General features: G+C 36.7%; 1 protein-coding gene across 15 annotated transcripts in view; it reads right to left on the bottom strand.

The window, feature by feature from the left end:
• The window catches only part of EPHA6 (EPH receptor A6), a 1,025,466-nt gene that overhangs the window by 627,458 nt on the left and 378,480 nt on the right, over positions 1–19,528 (bottom strand). The window contains exon 4 of one of the 15 annotated variants that reach the window (XM_061436823.1): positions 210–10,552. The exons of 13 other annotated variants lie outside the window; for them this stretch is intronic. In XM_061436823.1, coding sequence (XP_061292807.1) covers positions 10,521–10,552 — 32 coding nt within the window. In that variant the 3' untranslated portion in view covers positions 210–10,520. One more of the 15 variants, XM_061436919.1, reaches the window with a different exon arrangement.

Raw genomic sequence — 19,528 nt, 5'->3', positions numbered from 1 at the left:
CAAGAGATGGGAATACCAGACCACCTGATCTGCCTCTTGAGAAATTTGTATGCAGGTCAGGAAGCAACAGTTAGAACTGGACATGGAACAACAGACTGGTTCCAAATAGGAAAAGGAGTTCGTCAAGTCTGTATATTGTCACCCTGCTTATTTAACTTATATGCAGAGTACATCATGAGAAATGCTAGACTGGAAGAAACAAAAGTTGGAATCAAGATTGCCGGGAGAAATATCAATCACCTCAGATATGCAGATGACACCACCCTTATGGCAGAAAGTGAAGAGGAACTAAAAAGCCTCTTGATGAAAGTGAAAGTGGAGAGTGAAAAAGTTGGCTTCAAGCTCAACATTCAGAAAACTAAGATCATTGCCTCCGGTCCCACCACTTCATGGGAAATAGATGGAGAAACAGTGGAAACAGTGTCAGACTTTATTTTTCTGGGCTCCAAAATCACTACAGATGGTGACTGCACCCATGAAATTAAAAGACGCTTCCTCCTTGGAAGGAAAGTTATGACCAACCTAGATAGCATATTCAAAAGCAGAGACATTACTTTGCCAACAAAGGTCCGTCTGGTCAAGGGTATGGTTTTTACTGTGGTCATGTATGGATGTGAGAGTTGGACTGTGAAGAAGGTGGAGCGCCGAAGAATTGATGCTTTTGAACTGTGGTGTTGGAGAAGACTCTTGAGAGTCCCTTGGACTGCAAGGAGATCCAACCAGTCCATTCTGAAGGAGATCAGCCCTGGGATTTCTTTGGAAGGAATGATGCTGAGGCTGAAACTCCAGTACTTTGGCCACCTCATGCGAAGAGTTGACTCATTGGAAAAGACTCTGATGCTGGGAGGGATTGTGGGCAAGAGGAGAAGGGGACGACAGAGGATAAGATGGCTGGATGGCATCACTGACTCGATGGATGTGAGTCTGAGTGAACTCCGGGGGTTGGTGATGGACAGGGAGGCCTGGCGTGCTGTGATTCATGGGGTCGCAAAGAGTTGGACATGACTGAGCAACTGATCTGATCTGAAGCATTTTTATTGTAAAGTTTCATCATTATTTCCTCTGGCTATAGTACCAGGCAGTCATCCACTGTTCAGCAAATCAAAGGCTATAGGCTTATGTTTATCATTCATATAATTCACACTTACTTATTTAAAAGAGAATGACTTGTATCCTGAGTCTTGTATGAAGCTGTATGGGAAGTCATAATTTTTGAAAATATCAATGAACAAAATGCCAACTTTCTTAAAAGTACTCTCTTCTAGAAAAGACTTCCTGAAGCTACTTTTTTCTGTACAGAATCATCACAACCCCTGAAACTAGCATGATTTCTTGATGTTTCTGACAAGATTAAGATGCAGTTAGCTCAACTTCATTAATTCTCCATAATGCAAAGTGTTGCTTATATTTCAGCAGAGGAATCACAATAAACTAATAAAAAGTGTATAGTCAATTGGTGATAACCAATTTATAAAAATTGTCAATGCATGTTTGAAAATCCTATGTATTTCTTAGATTTATTTCCAATTATGTTTCTTTTTAGATAAGCAAGTTTATAATATAAAATTGTGATGATATATTTGGGGGAGAAAGTCAGTATTCTGAGGGAATTTCAGTGGGAACCAATTGTCTGTCTCAGGATAATTTTAAATTGTTGCTTTATGAGAATACATTAGGTTATTTTAGTTGCAGGCAATCTAAGCCAAACTAGGAAAATGAAAGAAATAAAAGTGATGTGAAATTTTTTGAAAAATCACTGGGACATCTTATCCAGTCTCCAGAAAGGCAGGAACCAGGGTCTTTTCTCTGGGGTACGGCCACCAGGAGGACTTATCTTCCAAAACTCTTGGCTATCACTTTTCTCTACTCCATCTTTCAGTTTAGAGAAGAGGAATTATATTTGGTCCAGGTATACCTGGGCCTTACTGAATCCGTATGTTCAGAGGTCAGGATCAAAAATATAGCCAAGGCTCTGAGGTAGTCATTGTCCAGGGAGCCATCCAGACAGTGGTGACACTCAAAAGAAAAAGCTTCAGGTGGCTTACATAGATTGGTATCTATGTCATAAATCTAATTTTCCCATTCCTATCAAACACTGTATGTCTAGTACTGATACTTCAAAAAGAGTTTACCATATATTCTAATAGACTGTTTTAGATAACTTCAGATTTGTAGATAGAATTTAATAAACAGAGCAATTGTACATGATACTTGCATCATTTATTTTGCATACTATAAATGTTCACAAAACAAAGTAAAAGGCTTAGAATAGATACATATATTACATGTTTTCATTTAAAAGCATTATATGTGATTTGCCATAATAGTTAATAATTAAAATTCTACAAATTTACAATAATAAACATCTATTTTCACTTATTTGTATTATAGGCTGAATTTATCTGAATAAAGAGTAGACTGATCATTTCATGAGGAAACTTGCTGGGAATACTTGCAAAATTGATCCAGCCATTCTGTTTCTTAAAACAACAGTAATTCAATTTTCCAAAATTCCTTCCACTTTTATATCTTAGTATATTTGAGGAATACAATCCAAATTATCTGATTATAAGTCTAACTCTTCAATCACTACAATGCAGTAGCTTCGTTTTTCTGTCCACAATGGGTTTCCTAAATATGTATTTCATATTTTTCTATATTTGTCTGAACCTTGGAAAATTTTCTGGGTGAGCACAAAAATCTACCCAATACTTTAAGTTCATTGTTATGGAATGACATGTGCTAAGGCTCTAACCCTCAGTATCACAGAATGTAAGTATATTTGGAAATAGGGCTTTTAAAGAAATGATTGAGTTAAAACAAGATAGGCCCTTATCCAATCTAATTGATATCTTTGTAGAAGAAGGAGATTAAGACACATAGAGAGATACTAGGGATGAACAGAGAAAAGGACAAGTGAGGACAGAGGAAGAAGACAGTCATCTTTAAGCCAAGCAGAGGGGTCATGGAAGAAATCAAACCTTGCAGACACCTTGGTCTCAGACTTCTAGCCTTCAGAACTGTAATTAATTAAATTTCTGTTGTATAAACCACCCAGTCTGTGGCACTTTTGTTATTTTAAAGTATTTAAAATGTCATATTTCTAGAATTTGCTAGCATGTCACTTTTGACATTTAAGTTTTAATACATTTCAAATATAGTTTATGGCATTTTATATTAATATTTATTACAACCAGCAAGTTATTTAACATCTCAAAATTTAAGTCTAGGTCTAGTCAAAACTTCTAAGATATTTCAAAACAAGATCAATACATTTATACAATATATGGCATGAGAAGTAATAGAAAAAGACAAAATCTAGCAAGTTAGACTCAAAAGTCATATTGTATGGAAATCTGTAAGCTTATGAAATAATTTTGTTGCTGCTAATCATGAATCACTATGCAGATCATGTTACCCAAGGTCAAAGCCATGAACAGCATGCTCTTTGCTCAATAAAAATGTAAATGTTCTCTGCTCCTCGAAACTACAAGAATTTGGTTGTACTATGTAACCAGTCATTTGAGCAACAGGCAAGGGAATGATGATGCTATTATTCAAGGGAACCAGTTGAAGTACTGATAGATAGTACAACATTAAGTACATAGCTAAGTTTTAGAGACATTCCTTTATTTTAGGACATTACACCTTTGGAATATGTGTATATGATCAAATATGAGGGATATGATCAAAGAAGATGTATCCAGATCTACAGCGATTCATATTCACAGAAGAGAAGCAATACTTTAAAATGAATCTAATTCAGTCCAAAAGATTAGAAAAAAACAAAAAACAAACTGGCATTGTGTTTAACAGTATGATTGGTTTTTATTTGCTTATTTGCTTGTTGTGTCTCAGCAATTCATGTTTCCTCCATATATAAGTACTAGGTCAGGAATTTTAGAAGGACTGAGAATCATAGTGCAGTTAGATCTGCTTAAGCTATCTGTTCATGAAACATTTGCAAGGTTTCAGGACTCTGGACAAGAAAGTAAATAGCCTCTCAGCTGGTTTTCTTGCTTATTTAATCATTAATTCAACAATTGGTAAGAGACTTCCCTGTGCCAAGAACTGTGAAAAGTTCTGCAGGACATACAGAACAGCTAAGATGTATTAATAGTTCCTACTCCTACATATTTCACATTTCTTGAAACATGTACATAGCTCGCACACTCTCTGTCAAACCATTATCTCACAGCAAATTTTATTTAGTTATTTATTTTTGATTCCTTCCTGATTTTACAGCTTTATTCTTGATCCCTCCAAAAAGAGACCAAAATGATTATGAAGATGACTCATACCTATAGAGTAATTACAAAGTTCCACATTCACATAACAAGAAAAGCCAAATGAAATATATTACAATTGTTTTACCTTTCAATTATTACTGTGTACAATACATCATAAGTAGGCATAGTGGTGCATTTAGGAGCTGATTTTACTCCCTCTGTAAAATTTTAGGAATGCACACATCTGATTGTAGGGATGCTTCCTTATCTTACAAATTAAAAGCAAGCATTTTCTACATAAAATTTTTATTTCTCACAGCAAACTTTAAAACATCAGTTTATACATGTCATGTTCATGCCGACAGCCACCACACCCTTAACCCATTACAACCTGACTCCACTCCTACCCTTTCAGGTTGCCACTTGTGAACCAGTTAGCTGTTGCGTTTCTCAATTCTGCATTGCATTGCACAATGCTCAATGTGTTTCCTTCTTAATGTTCTGCTTTGATATGTATTAACTGTACAGACTTCTTGTTCTATAACCACTCCTTAATTTTAATCTGTTTTACTCTTTAAGGTTTCCCCATGTCCATGTTCTTCCAGAGTTCTCTCTTGGTAATTTCTATGGCTTTCGCCTTTCAGATCACACAGCCCTATTACAATTTATCTTCTAGCCATCTTACTTGATGAATATCTAAACTCATTATGTCCCAAACTGAACTGATCATGTTTCCTCCACTCGCTAACTATGTGTATAGCCAAATCTGTCCCTTCTCTAGAATGCTGTAATTCTGATAATAATTGAGTTACCATTCTCACTGTCACTAATGCTTTGTTCTTGAAGTTGGCTATGGTTCTAAATTCACCCAGCATCACACAAAACCAGTTTAAAGACTTATTGAAGGTGAAAAAGTGAAAATGAAGATACTGAGTTGTGTCCGACTCTTTGCGACCCCATGGACTGTAGTCTACCAGACTCCTCCATGCATGGGATTTTCTAGGCAAGAATACTGGAGTGGGTTGCCATTTCCTTCTCCACAAAGACTTATTGGCTCTACTTTAATATCTTTTTCAGGTTGAGCTTCCCTCCATGCCTGCTCTTTCTACCTTCATTATCTCTTACTTCTTCTAAACATGGCTGCCTGGACTCCTGACCACCTTTTTTAGTCTGGGACTACCCAGTATCTACCCACTGATACTCACTCTTCTACACATTAATCTTCCTACTTAGACTTTTTCCATGACTGAAAAAATCAAGCTTTACCTACTTCTATCATCTTTCACTCAGTAGATAATTTACCTCTATGCATTTGGAATGAATAGCTGTACTAATCTTTTTTTTTTTTTTAATCTCTGCACTTATTCTTTCAACAGACACAAATTTAACATTTTTTAGTCTCCATACCATGTGGAATCAATGCCTTCTCTCACTTATAAATCTGTGTGAAAAGTGAGTGTTGATCACTCAGTCATGTGTGACCCATGGACTGTAGCCATCAGGGTCCTCTGTCCATGGGATTTTGCAGGCAAGAACACTGGAGTGGGTTGCCATTTCCTTCTCCAGGGGATCTACTTGACCTAGGGATCAAACCCAGGTCTCCTGCATTGCAGGCAGATTATTTGCCATCTGAGCCTCCAGATAGCTGGTACTAACCTCCCATGTTCTAATACTGTTTTTTTTCTCTAGCTAAGACAGAATTTTTTCCTGGCTAGTTTCAATACTTAATAGTGAGTTTATTACTAGTTTATGCATTATCCTCAAGAAAAAAATGGGGCTTTCAGGCCCTCCAGTCAGTAATATGCAGAGTGCCTAGGTGTCATTCCTTGGAATTTATTTCTCTCATTTGCCCTCAGACTTAATCCTGGTTCCCTGGTGTCCTACTGTCTTTTCAGCACAAGTTTTTGAGTTAGCAACGTTATCTGTGATTATATCTTCACTTCCTAGGTGGCTTGGTAGGAAAGAATCTGCCTGCCAATGCAGGAGACACAGGAGATACAGGTTAGATCCCTGGGTCGGGAAGAACCCCTAGAGAAGGAAATGGAAACCCACTCAGTATTCTTGTGTAGGAAATGCTATGGACAGAGGACCCTGGAAGGCTGTGTAGTCCATGTGGTCACAAAGAGCAAAGAGTCGGACACGACTGAGTGACTGAGTACACATACCTTCACTTAGGGTTTTTTTTTATGCAGATTCTACCTGAGGTGTTAAAGATGCTATCTAAGAATAGCCCTTCAGCCTATATGATTTGAATTTCTTGATTCAATTGTGAATAGAGAAGAAACTACATTAATGGTAACTAATACTATCATTTGCTCATAAAACTGTTTCTATTCCCCTCTACAGCTTCATCTAATATAGAACTTTCTTACTTATTCCTAAATTTGCTGAGGGTATTTAGCAAGTGCTTACCAGGAGCATGTGCATTTTTCTTAAATTTTGAGTCCTTTATGGCCTCTCTATTCTTGGCTATACTCTGCACTGCATATGAAATTACTTTAGGTAAATACTTACAGGTTTAAAATCTCTACAAACTTTATTTTTAGTAAGCGAAAGTCAATTTACTTACTCAAATGAAAGTTCTAAGGTGAGGTTAAATGAGGGAAACCATGAACATAATAGAATTAATTAGAGGTTCAGTTCAGTTCAGTCGCTCAGTTGTATCTGACTCTTTGCAACCCCATGAACTGCAGCATGCCAGGCCTCCCTATCCATCACCATCTGCTGGAGTTTCCACAAACTCATGTCCATTGAGTCAACATCAACCATCTCATCCTCTGTCATCCCCTTGTCTTCCTGCCCTCAATCTTTCCCAGCATCAGGGTCTTTTCAAATGAGTCAGCTCTTCGCATCAGGTGGCCAAAGTACTGGACTTTCAGCTTCAACATCAGTCCTTCCAATGAACACCCAGGACTGATCTGCTTTAGAATGGACTGGTTGGATCTCCTCACAGTCCAAGGGACTCTCAAGAGTCTTCTCCAACACCACAGTTCAAAAGCATCAATTCTTTGGAGCTTTCTTTATAGTCCAACTCTCACATTCATACATACCACTGGAAAAACCATAGCCTTGACTAGACAGACCTTTGTTGGCAAAGGAATATCTCTGCTATTTAATATGCTGTCTAGGTTGGTCATTGGAGAAGGCAATGGCACCCCACTCCAGTACTCTTGCCTGGAAAACCCATGGATGGAGGAGCCTGGTAGGTTGCACTTTCCTTCCAAGGAGTAAGCGTCTTTTAATTTCATGGCTGTGATCACCATCTGCAGTGATTTTGGATCCCAGAAAAATAGTCTGACACTGTTTCCACTGTTTCCCCATCTATTTCCCATGAAGTGATGGGACTGGATGCCATGATCTTAGTTTTCTGAATGTTGAGCTTGAAGCCAACTTTTTCACTCTCCACATTCACTTTAATCAAGAAGCTCTAGTTCTTCTTCACTTTCTGCCATAAGGGTGGTGTCATCTGCATAGCTGAGGTGATTGATATTTCTCCTGGCAATCTTGATTCTAGCTTCTGCTTCTTCCAGCCCAGCGTTTCTCATGATGTACTCTGCATATAAGTTAAATAAGCATGGTGACAATATATAGCCTTGATGTACTCCTTTTCCTATTTGGAACCAGTCTGTTGTTCCATGTCCAGTTCTAACTGATGCTTCCTCATGTGCATATAGGTTTCTCAAGAGGCAGGTCAGGTGGTCTGGTATGCCCATCTCTTTCAAAATTTTCCACAGTTTATTGTGATCCACACAGTCAAAGGCTTTGGTATAGTCAATAAAGCAGAAATTGATGTTTTCCTGGAATTCTCTTGCTTTTCCGATGATCCAGCGGATGTTGGAAATTTGATCTCTGGTTCCTCTGCCTTTTCTAAAGCCAGCTTGAACATCTGGAAGTTCACGGTTCATGTGTTGCTGAAGCCTGGCTTGGAGAAGTTTAAACATCACTTTACTAGCGTGTGAGATGAGTGCAATTGTGTGGTAGTTTGAGCATTCTTTGGCATTGCCTTTCTTTGGGATTGGAATGAAAACTGACCTTTTCCAGTCCTGTGGCCACTGCTGAGTTTTCCAAATTTGCTGTCATATTGAGTGCAGCACTTTCACAGCATCATCTTTCAGGATTTGAAATAGCTCAACTGGAATTCCATCACCTCCACTAGCTTTGTTCGTAGTGATGCTTTCTAAGGCCCACTTGACTTCACATTCCAGGATGTCTGGCTCTAGCTGAGTGATCACACCATCGTGATTATCTGGGTTGTGAAGATCTTTTTTGTACAGTTCTTCTGTGTATTCTTGCTACCTCTTCTTAATATCTTCTGCTTCTGTTAGGTCCCTACTATTTCTGTTCTTTATTGAGCCCATATTTGCATAAAATGTTCCCTTGGTATCTCTAATTTTCTTGAAGAGATCTGTAGTCTTTCCCATTCTATTGGTTTCCTCCATTTCTATGCATTAAGATAAAAGTTTACATTTTATGAAGCATTAGTGTCTAATACGTATCTGTTAACTCATATTAATTGGGCAATGATTCTATAATATGAAAGTGAAACAGGGAGATATGTGAGAGAATGAGTATTGTCAGAGATGCCATAATAAACATCTAAAGATGTATACAATGGAATCACATTATATATACAAGACACCAACGATATTTAAACTAGATGAGGGAGAGATGGGAAGAGAGGTAGGAAGAGAAAGTGAGGGGAGAAAAGGAGACTATATAAACATTGAAGGTGATTCTACTAGCTGATGAACTAAATGAATGTGCATTCTAGTTTGAACATGAAATAGAAGAGAGCCTGCTATTGTATCTGTGGGTCTTATTAGCTAAGATACCACATGTCTGTCATACATCTAGCCTTAGGAAATGTAATTTCACACCGAATGGGATTTCAGTGCTTGAAGATGTACATATTTCACCCCACATTAATCACTAAATATCAGCAAACAACTTTACCTGGAGCTCAAATGAATTAACAACAACCTGTTTCAGTGCTGGAGGAACCTGTATTGGACTCTTTTAGAAACAGCAAAGCAGAGTCCTATTTGACACATAAATGTTAATATATATAATAAGTTGACACCAGTGTAAGATGTCACTCCATGTAGACTATAAAAAAGGAGTCCTTTAGAATAAAGAACAGTGGAGTTAAAATCTTTGATGAAAATGAAACGGTAAATGTCAGGATTTACAAACACAATATTTTGAATCATAACAAAAATCATATGATAATTAGCTCATAGTGGCTTTATGTCAATTGATATTTAAAATTCCACAGTACCACTACAAATATACTTAATTAAGGACGTATGTCATCATGTGAAAGATGGAATTAATAGACTATAAAAACAAAATCTAAATTGGATTTTCATGGCTAAGTCTATCCAAAATGTAATTCTATTATAACCTCTGACTATTCAGTATTGCTATTTCTGAAATCAAGGAAAGAGATAAAGTCTAAAACTTTAATTTTTTAAGGTGTAGTAGTGTAGTAGTGAAATAAATAATTAAAGTTTCATAGCATTAAAATTGATGCTATGGAACTAATAGTGAAAGTTGTGAGCTATCTCCTTTTTAATGAGACTTCTGACCTCCATATATGATAGATTTCAAAATTTAATATCCATTAGAATTATTAATGAATAATATGGTTAATTTTAAACAGACTGTATACTAACAAGAGTTGTATAAATTAGACTGTTCTTCATGGACCACATTTTAATAAACACTATTCTTTAAGTCTGATAACACAAAAGAAGAAAAGTGATCATTTACAACACCTGTATCTCAAAGCACAGAGAGTTAACTGGCTAGCTTCATTATTAATATTCAGGCTTTGAACTTAAAAACTAATATGCCTATGTCAATACTTTAGCTGATTTGGATAGAGATTGTTTTTCAATAAGATCTTAAAATCTGAATATTAAAATCTCAACACATAGTAACTTTTTAGAGAAATTAAATAAAATGAATGTATAGGGAGAATCCAAACATAAAAATTCAGATTCCAAGTAAAACAAAATACACAGAGGCTTCAGCATTCATTCACATGAATGGTACCTGTGCTAGATTATATTACTGTTCTCCAAAATTCCCTGCATTATCTTGTGACAAGATTATATAATTTTGTCTTGATGAACTGTTGTCATTTAAAATTACTTTGTCCAAAAAACATAAGCCAAAATTCCTCTATTATTTCGTTATGGAAATCTTGGAACCTAGGTGTGCTTCCTGTCATATGACCAGAAATTCATTATAGAAGATATGAGTTCAGCCTGTTGTATGACCAGAAATTCAATATAGAAGATTTGTCTTCAGCCCAGGACCTGTATGAAGATGACATGCAGCAGAGGAACAGCTGATCAGCAGTGGTTATAAAACATGAACAATCATAGCAAAATTTTGTTATGATAATCTCCTCTGATTTAGAGGACATTTATTATGTCAAAATTACAAGGGTATTATGAAGCCCATGGAATTATACAGTCTGAAGCCTGAACAACTGTGGATGGCAGTCCTAGTACCACACTCTAATTCAATATTCTTCCAAATATTCTTCAAAAAGCAATGATTCTAAAATATCAACCAAATGGATTTCAGGAAAACACTTTTAATTTGTATTCTAATTTGACTTTCCAAACCTAACATGACAAGCAATCTACTCAGGATATAAAAGAACACAGAATTTTTCTAACCACAGAAAGCAATATCCACAGTGTGACTTTTTGATTAAAAGGAAAAAAAAAAAAAGTACATGCTTTCAACTCTTAACTACAAAGGGTGAAAGAATACATGTTTTTCTATTTATTATCATCTTTTTTTTTAAATTATAAAGGTTTCTTTTAAAGTAAAAGTAATTGTTTAGAGTATGTACTTATTCAGGACTGGGAGCCGTATCTAGTATCCTTCATAGTAGCACTTATATATTTGCACATAATAACAATAGATGGTATTACTAAATGCTTGTTCCATTAAATTAGACACTTCCTTTGGAAGAGTAATTGCTTTCTATAATAAAACAATCATCCAAATTCAATATTAAAGAAACATAGAGGTCCCGTAGAAGGTAAGCCTAATCAAAATAGAAGAGATAATTTCTCATATTTTCACAGGTGTGCAGAAATGTAGTCATATACTTGTCTTTCAATCAAAACCAAGTGACTATTTGTCAGACTGCCTTACAAGTTTGCTTTGTATAGACAAATTCACACTGCAATTTGTATTGTCTAGTTAAAAATACACTTTCAAAAAATCAGTAATCTCCAAAAGATATACCATTTCAACTTCTGATATGAAGCTCTTTTACTTACTACTTTCTAGGTAATTTGTTTCATACAATGGTGCTCACTGATGCTACTGAAAGCTTCATTCCCTTCTGCAGAAAACTTAATTGGCAGGCATAATGACTCCAGGCAATAATAATCACTTTTAGTCTTTTTTACTTCAGTCCATATACTCTGAGTCTTCTCATTATCAGCCTCAGACATTTTCCATTCCTCCTTAGAGCCAGATATTGTAAATTTATTTGCTCTGATTTCCACTGCCCATGATCATTATGCAACTTGCAACTCACCAAACATTTACATGAATAAAATTTAAGGAATGCTCATTTAATACTCATTAAATTTAATGTCTATGAATACCCTGCAGAAGATATGAAATTGGGGATAATTTACTGAAATATATATAATCTGGTGTTGAAAAATATAATACACTATTAATGCTTGAAGTAGAACTTAGGTAAACTTCTGTGAGATTTCAGAAAACAGGAAGGCTATATGCTGGGGAGTCAGGAGACATTTGGGGAGATAATGGTGTATGGATGGTATCTTCAAGGAAGAGATTATTGCTCAGGCTTAAGGAAAGAGCCAGTAACAGCAGCACAAGCAAAGATACGCAAGTACAAAAATAAAGACACCAACAATAAAATAGGTGGTTTTACCCTAACTTTGTATACATAGGAGAACACTAACAAATATGTTTGAGTAGGTGAGCTGAAGTCATAGTGTGCAGGGTCATACATGTTAAGCTGTGGATTTAATATTCAACTTAGTTGACAGGGGTGAGAAAAAAAGATTATAGCTAAGAGTTCTTCTCTTGAAAGATTAAATGGCCACAGAGTAGACTAGAGAAAGAAGGAATTAAAGAAAGTAAGATTCATTAAATAAGAGGTCCAGAAAGAGTTAATGGGGCCCTAAAATAGGATGGTGGTAGTCAGTATAAAGATATGTGAATGGCCTCATGAAAGCAGAGTCAATAGAATCTGAGAGGAAAGTAAAGTTAGAGTTAACTAGCTAATCATGAAGAAAGAACTGTCTCCCAAAATAGAATCTTCCAGGAACCATATATGCCATATGAATATAATATAGCCCATCAGGCTCCTCTGTCTATGGGATTCTGCAGGCAAAGAATACTGGACTGGGCTTCCATGCCCATCTCCAGGGGATCTTCCCAACCCAGGGATTGAACCCAGGTCTCCGGCACTACAGGTGGATTCTTTACCAACTGAGCCACCAGAGAAGCCTACAATATATCCTCAAATAACACCAAATACTAAATATTTCCAATTTTTGATTTTAAACAAGATTTAAAGCAATCCTGAGATTGTTCTGTTATTTTAAAGGAAATAATAACACTAAAAAGTATAGAGTAGAAAAAATAAACAACACAAGAAAAGTAGTTTAAACTTATAGAAATCTTTCTGCACAAAGTGTAGAGAAAATAAAACCATCCAAAATAATGATTAACAGTGATGATATTTATATGGATTTTTTTCTTACATAATCTCTACTAATGTGTACAATGATGTTGGTCAGTGGTGTGACAGAATGTGGTTGATAAAGGCAGAACAGTAATTTAGTGAAAGAATATTGGGTAACTCTAAGAGTCTTTGGGAGAGTTAGAGGACTGGATTCAGAACTACATCCAAAATCATGGCATAGACTGTCTTAAAATCTTCTAGTTAGATCTGGACACTAGATGCTGTAGTGTGAACCACCAGCTGAGTCACTGGAATCTGCTCAGAAAACTGCTGCTTCTGCTCTCTCTGGAAATAGCTGCATAGTTGCCACTACTCAGCAGCAAAAAGAAACTGATAGTTCCAACTGGTGAATCCCATTTTTAGAACCTATAGCATGTCATGCCCTTGACAAAAAGAAGCCTTGGAAAGCAGTAGTCAGGCATTTCAATTTCCATATGGAGATGGGCTCTTCCTTACAAGAAAAGGCCTCAGATGCTGGTAGGCCCAAAAGAATGCTAGACAAAGTATTGAAAATAGACACATTTTAATGTTGAAAAATAAATGTATGAAGTTATGTTATTCTCATTAATGTTCTAAGCAGCAAAATTTGGATCTAATGGTAAATACTTTAGTGCAAGCATATTAATCAGTTTATTAAGGTAAAAATAACTATATGGGGATTTTAGTGACATTTGGTCAAGACAGACATTTGACTTGACATGTTATAAATCAGTGTCAGGTCAGGGTTGCCACGAAAGTAAGGCATATGTAGTTTTTTTAAAAAACTTTAACAAAAACATGATAAATTTAGAAATAGGTGGTTGGAATGTTACAGTGAATAAGTCTTTTAAGACCTACTCAACCTCACTGGGAGGGTCTAGAGACATACCTTTCATCATGAGTACAAAAATATTAATAAATTTTTTGGTTAAGCCCCGACATCCTTTGAAATGCTCTGTGTGATCACTCTGGTCTGTAGACAAGCCTACAGTGGAAACTGCAATCACTGAATGAGGAAATATGCAATGGAAGTTATTGGATCCTATGGTGGCAGGGGCCAAGGATTGTGACTCAAAGGCCAAGGCATAATGGAAGTAGTTACTTCAATGAAGAGTAAAGGTCAAATCAGCAATTAGAACAGTCTGATTCCCACAGACTATGGTGTTGGCTAGTTGATTATGGTGTTCACAGGAGGGAAATCGATAGGGGGATGATAAGATTCTTATTTGATCTGTATAAGCAGAAAAGTTTTGAAGAACAAAAAGTTGAAGAACAAAAGTCTAGCCCGAATCATAAAAAGAAACAGCCTTTCAAACAATTGCCAGTGTGAGCCAGTTTACAGTCCAGAAGCCCTAGAATAGAAGGCAAAGCCAGGTTCCACTGAAGAAAGAGCCTGGTACACTGCCAACAATTTATACTAATCTTTCTCCCAGACTTCCCCAAAGGGATCTTCTGATGTTCATTACGATAACTGTGCAGTAGGGGAATGGAAATAATCAAACCACTGGGAAACTAATGGACAGTAGGTATAATCTGATATTAATTGCAAAAACCCCAAAATGTCACTGTGTTTCATATAGTAGGGTCTTATGGAAGTCAGGAGGTTAATGGAGTTTTAGCTCAGGTCCATCTCACACTGGTTTCAGTGGGCACCCAAACCCATTCTGTGGTTATCCCCCCGGTTCTGGAATACATAATTGGAACAGACATATTCAGCAACTTATACAATCCCCACATAAGTTCTCTGAGATGTGGAGCAAAGGATGTTATGGTGACAAACCACCATAATAATTGCCTCTATCAAGGAAGATAATACTTTACCTCCTTTTCTGGTGAAGGAGATTTATTGGGCATTCAGAGACTTCAGTTCATTTCAGTCGCTCAGTCGTGTCCAACTCTTTGTGACCCCATGAACCGCAGCATGCCAGGCCTGCCTGTCCATCACCAACTCCCAGAGTCCACCCAAACCCATCGAGTCAATGATGCCATCCAACCATCTCATCCTCTGTCGTCCCCTTCTCCTCCCGCCCTCAATCTTTCCCAGCATCAGAGTCAATTCAAATGAGTCAGCTCTTTGCATCAGGTGGCCAAAGTATTGGAGTTTCAGCTTCAACATCAGTCCTTAAAATGAACACCCAGGACTGATCTCCTTTAGGATGGAATGGTGGGATCTCCTTGCTGTCCAAGGAACTCTCAAGAGTCTTCTCCAATATTGCAGTTCAAAAGCATCAATTCTTCTGTGCTCTGCTTTCTTTATAGTCCTACTCTCATATCCATACAAGACCACTGGAAAAACCATAGCCTTGACTAGACGGACTTTTGTTGGCAAAGTAATGTCTTTGTTTTTTAGTATGCTGTCTAGGCTGGTCATAACTTTCCTTCCAAGGAGTAAGCATCTTTTAATTTCATGGCTGCAATCACCTTCTGCAGTGATTTTGGAGCCCAGGAAAATAAAATCAGCCACTGTTTCCACTGTTTCCCCATCTATTTCCCATGAAGTGATGGGACCAGATACCATGATCTTTGTTTTCTGAATGTTGAGCTTTAAGCCAACTTTTTCACTCTCCACTTTCACTTTCATCAAGAGGCTCTTTAGGTCTTCACTTTTTGCCGTAAGAGTGGTGTCATCTGCATATCTGAGGTCATTGATATCTCCCGGCAATCTTGATTCCAGCTTGTGCTTCTTCCAGCCCAGCGTTTCTCATGATGTACTCTGCATAAGTTAAATAAGCAGGGTGACAATATACAGCCTTGATGTACTCCTTTTCTTATTTGGAACCAGTCTGTTGTTCCATGTCCAGTTCTAACTGTTGCTTCCTGACCTGCATACTGGTTTCTCAAGAGGCAGATCAGGTGGTCTGGTATGCCCATCTCTTTCAGAATTTTCTACAGTATATTGTGATCCATACAGTCAAAGGGTTTGGCATAGTCAATAAAGCAGAAATTGATGTTTTTTGGAACTCTCTTGCTTTTTTGATGATCCAGCAAATGTTGGTAATTTGAAGTACAGTTATAGGATGCGTGTGTGGGTGCCAAGTTCAAAAGTGGTGTACTTGTTATGGTTAATGTTATGTCTCAATCTGCTTGGGTCATGTGGTCCTGAGTCATTTGTTCAAGTATTATTCTAAATCTACCTGTAAGGGTATTTATGGATGAATTAAGATTTGAATCAGCCAAATGAATAAAGCAGATTGCCTTCTCTAACACGAGTAGGCCTCATTCAATTTTTTGAAGATGTAAACAATGTCCTTATATATTTCACAGGGAAATTTATTAAATATCCTGTGATACACCATAATGGAAAAGAATATTTAAAAAATGCATATATATGCATAACTGAGTCAATTTTCTATAAAGAAGATACTGGCACAATACTGTAAATCTATAATGTAAAACTGTACTTCAATAAAAAATTTAAAAAGAACTTAAAATATTAAGAATAAAGCATTTATTTTAGTGCCAGAGTAACTAAAAATTGCTGCTAAGTCACTTCAGTCGTGTCCGACTCTGTGCGACCCCATAGACGGCAGCCCACCAGGCTCCCCCGTCCCTGGGATTCTCCAGGCAAGAACACTGCAGTGGGTTGCCATTTCCTTCTCCAATGCATGAAAGTGAAAAGTGAAATTGAAGTCGCTCAGTCGTGTCCGACCCTTAGCGATCCCATGGACTGCAGCCTTCCAGGCTCCTCCGTCCATGGGATTTTCCAGGCAAGAGTACTGGAGTGGGGTGCCAAAATTATAGAGCAAATTTTATTTGTATATATGCAAATTTGCCTACATATAAATGGATATATGTAGTTTTAGCTATGACATACATTTGTAATAACTCAATTTTATTAATATTTTCATTTCATTATACTTTGGATATTCAGTTACAATATTCTCAACCTGATATTAATCAAAGTTGCTCTGAATTGGAATCAATAGCTCTGGTAATTAAAACAAATAATTTCAGGCAATACATATGTTCATATCCATTTGCTTAATTAACATTAGTTTTATTACATTATATTTGTGGTAAAAATTTTGTTAAGTCTATTAAGTGGCCTCTTACCTCACAAGTCCCCTTTCCTTTCATTCTAATTTTATTTCTTATCAAATTATGTCTGACTAAAAGAGGTTTAGTCTCTCCTGTCTTAACATTAATACTCTATTGACTCTGATTAATATTATTCAAATTCTCCAAGTTCATTCTCCTATATCCATCAATAGAGCTAATAAAATAACTTCACAGTTGTATTAGGGCTTCCCTGATAGCTCAGGGAGAATCTGCCTACAATGCAGGAGACCCAGGTTCGATTCCTGGGTTGGGAAGATCCACTGGAGAAGGGATAGGCTATCCACTCCAGTATTCTTGGGCTTCCCTTGTAGCTCAGCTAGTAAAGCATCTGCCCACAATGTAGGGGACCTGGGTTTGATCCCTGGGTTGGGAAAATCCCCTGAAGAAGGGAAAGACTCTCCACTCCAGTATTCTGGCCTGGAGGATTCCACAAACTTTGTAGTCTATGGGATTGCAAAGAGTCAGACACGACTGAGCAACTTTCACTTTCACAGTTGTATTACAGTATGTGGTAGGTAGGATAATGGCATCCCAAAGGTTTTAATGCCCTAATACTTGGAACCTATTAATATGTTATCTTCATGGTACAAGGGAATTGGCAGATATAATTAAGTCTACAGACCTTAAAATAAGACTGTCCTGGATTATGCATCCATCTGGGTGGGCCTAATCTAATCACATTAGCTCTGAAAAGTAGAGAATTTTTTAGATGGAAGCATAAGAGAGATGAAACCGGAAAAGCTGCAAGATATTGGTGGCAAAAAGGGGCAGTCATAAAGTCTTCAAGCATGAAGAGGGTGTGACATGGCTGTTACTGGCTCTGAGATTCAGGAACCTGTGTGCAAGGATCTGACCGTCCTCTATGAACTAAAGCAGTTTCCACCTGAGAGTAGGCAAGTTAATGGGACCTCAGTCCTACAAACACAGAACTAGATTGTTCCTACAACCTGAATGAGCATGGAATCATTACAGTTCTTCTCAAAGCTTCCCAGTAAGACCCAAGCCAGCCAACGCAGTGCTTTCAGCCTGATGAAATGAAAAGCAGAGAAACCAGCAGAATCAACCTGGACTTCTGATGTAAAAAGACTAGGGAATAAAATTTTTGCATTGCTTTAAGCTAATAATTTTGTTATGGCAGCAAGAGAAAACTAATACATAGCATTACATTATTTTTGTATTGAGACATTTTCATATTTATTATGAAGTTTATAATCATTCAGGTATTTGAGAATGGCTTTATTAGGCACCTTTTTCAATGAATAAAATGGGTCTTAGAGAAACCAAATGATTTCTGGAAGGTTCTGTACAGCATACTGCAGAGGAACAGAGCCCACCCATGTCTTTCTGGTTCTGGTATAAGGTCTTCCATTTTAACAACAAAAGAGAACCTGATGGTATTTTTTTAAAATATAAATTTATTTAGTTTAATTGGAGGTTAATTACTTTACAATATTGTATTGGTATTTTAAATGCAGAGTAACATTACAGTTGAAAGTTTTTCTTTATTACTGCTTTCTTGACTACATCTCCTGAATTGCATATCTGAGGTCACCCAACAGATTGCTCTTAAAAACATAACCAGCTTCTCAACAACACCAAAAAATAGAGCGAACTGAAATTTGATCAAATGGGTGCATAATAACAGTCAATGTATTACTACAAATGTTATAGTTTTGCTTTACAAGAAGTTCAATTCAGTTCAGTCACTTTAAAAGAAAGAAGGGTACAAAAATATACTGAGAAAAAGAAAATGAAATAAAACTTTTATTTATTATTGTACAGAGAAAAGGATTGAACCTATTTTCCCAATATATGATAATTTAGATGTATCAGTGTCTTGATGCTCAGACGTGTACTACTGTTTGCAGTCTGATGGTTTGTAGCCTGCCAGGCTCCTCTGTCCATGGAATTCTCCAGGAAAGATTACTGGAGTGGGTTGCCATTCCCTCTTCCAGCAGATCTTCCCAGCTTGGGATTGAACCCAGCTCTCCTGTATTGTAGGCAGATTCTTTACCGTCTGAGCCACGAAGGATAGTTTATATCAAAGAACAAATAATTTCTTCATGATGCATTGGTATGTTTCATTTTAATGGCAGCTTGATCAATTTAATGAAATCATGAATATCCTAAACAAACAAAAAAAATTTCTTGTTCTAAAAACAAACAAAATATTTGTAGAATACAGCCATTATGCTCTTAATATTTTCAAAACAAAATACTTCACTTACATTTCAGTAGTTTTATGTTTGCTAACTGAAATAAATAATTTTAAATCATGGTTTTATATAATTTGTCATTCTGTGTTTAAGTTAATTTTGTAAATTCTATTAGAAGAAAAACCAACTATATAACTTTCTGAGACATAATCTCAAAATTCACCAGGTTAAGTTTGCAAACATTTTTAGGAACCATCAGTGTTCACCAGAAATGACCATCTTGGAACTTCTGATGTAGCCAAAAGTAGAACTGCAGTTTTGATCAAATGCAGCATGGATTCCAGGAC

This window comes from Bos javanicus, chromosome 1 (genome assembly GCF_032452875.1).
Source record: "Bos javanicus breed banteng chromosome 1, ARS-OSU_banteng_1.0, whole genome shotgun sequence".
Classification (NCBI taxonomy): domain Eukaryota; kingdom Metazoa; phylum Chordata; class Mammalia; order Artiodactyla; family Bovidae; genus Bos; species Bos javanicus.
The sequence above is the reverse complement of the archived record's forward strand: the minus strand, read 5'-3'. Positions and strand labels throughout refer to the sequence as shown.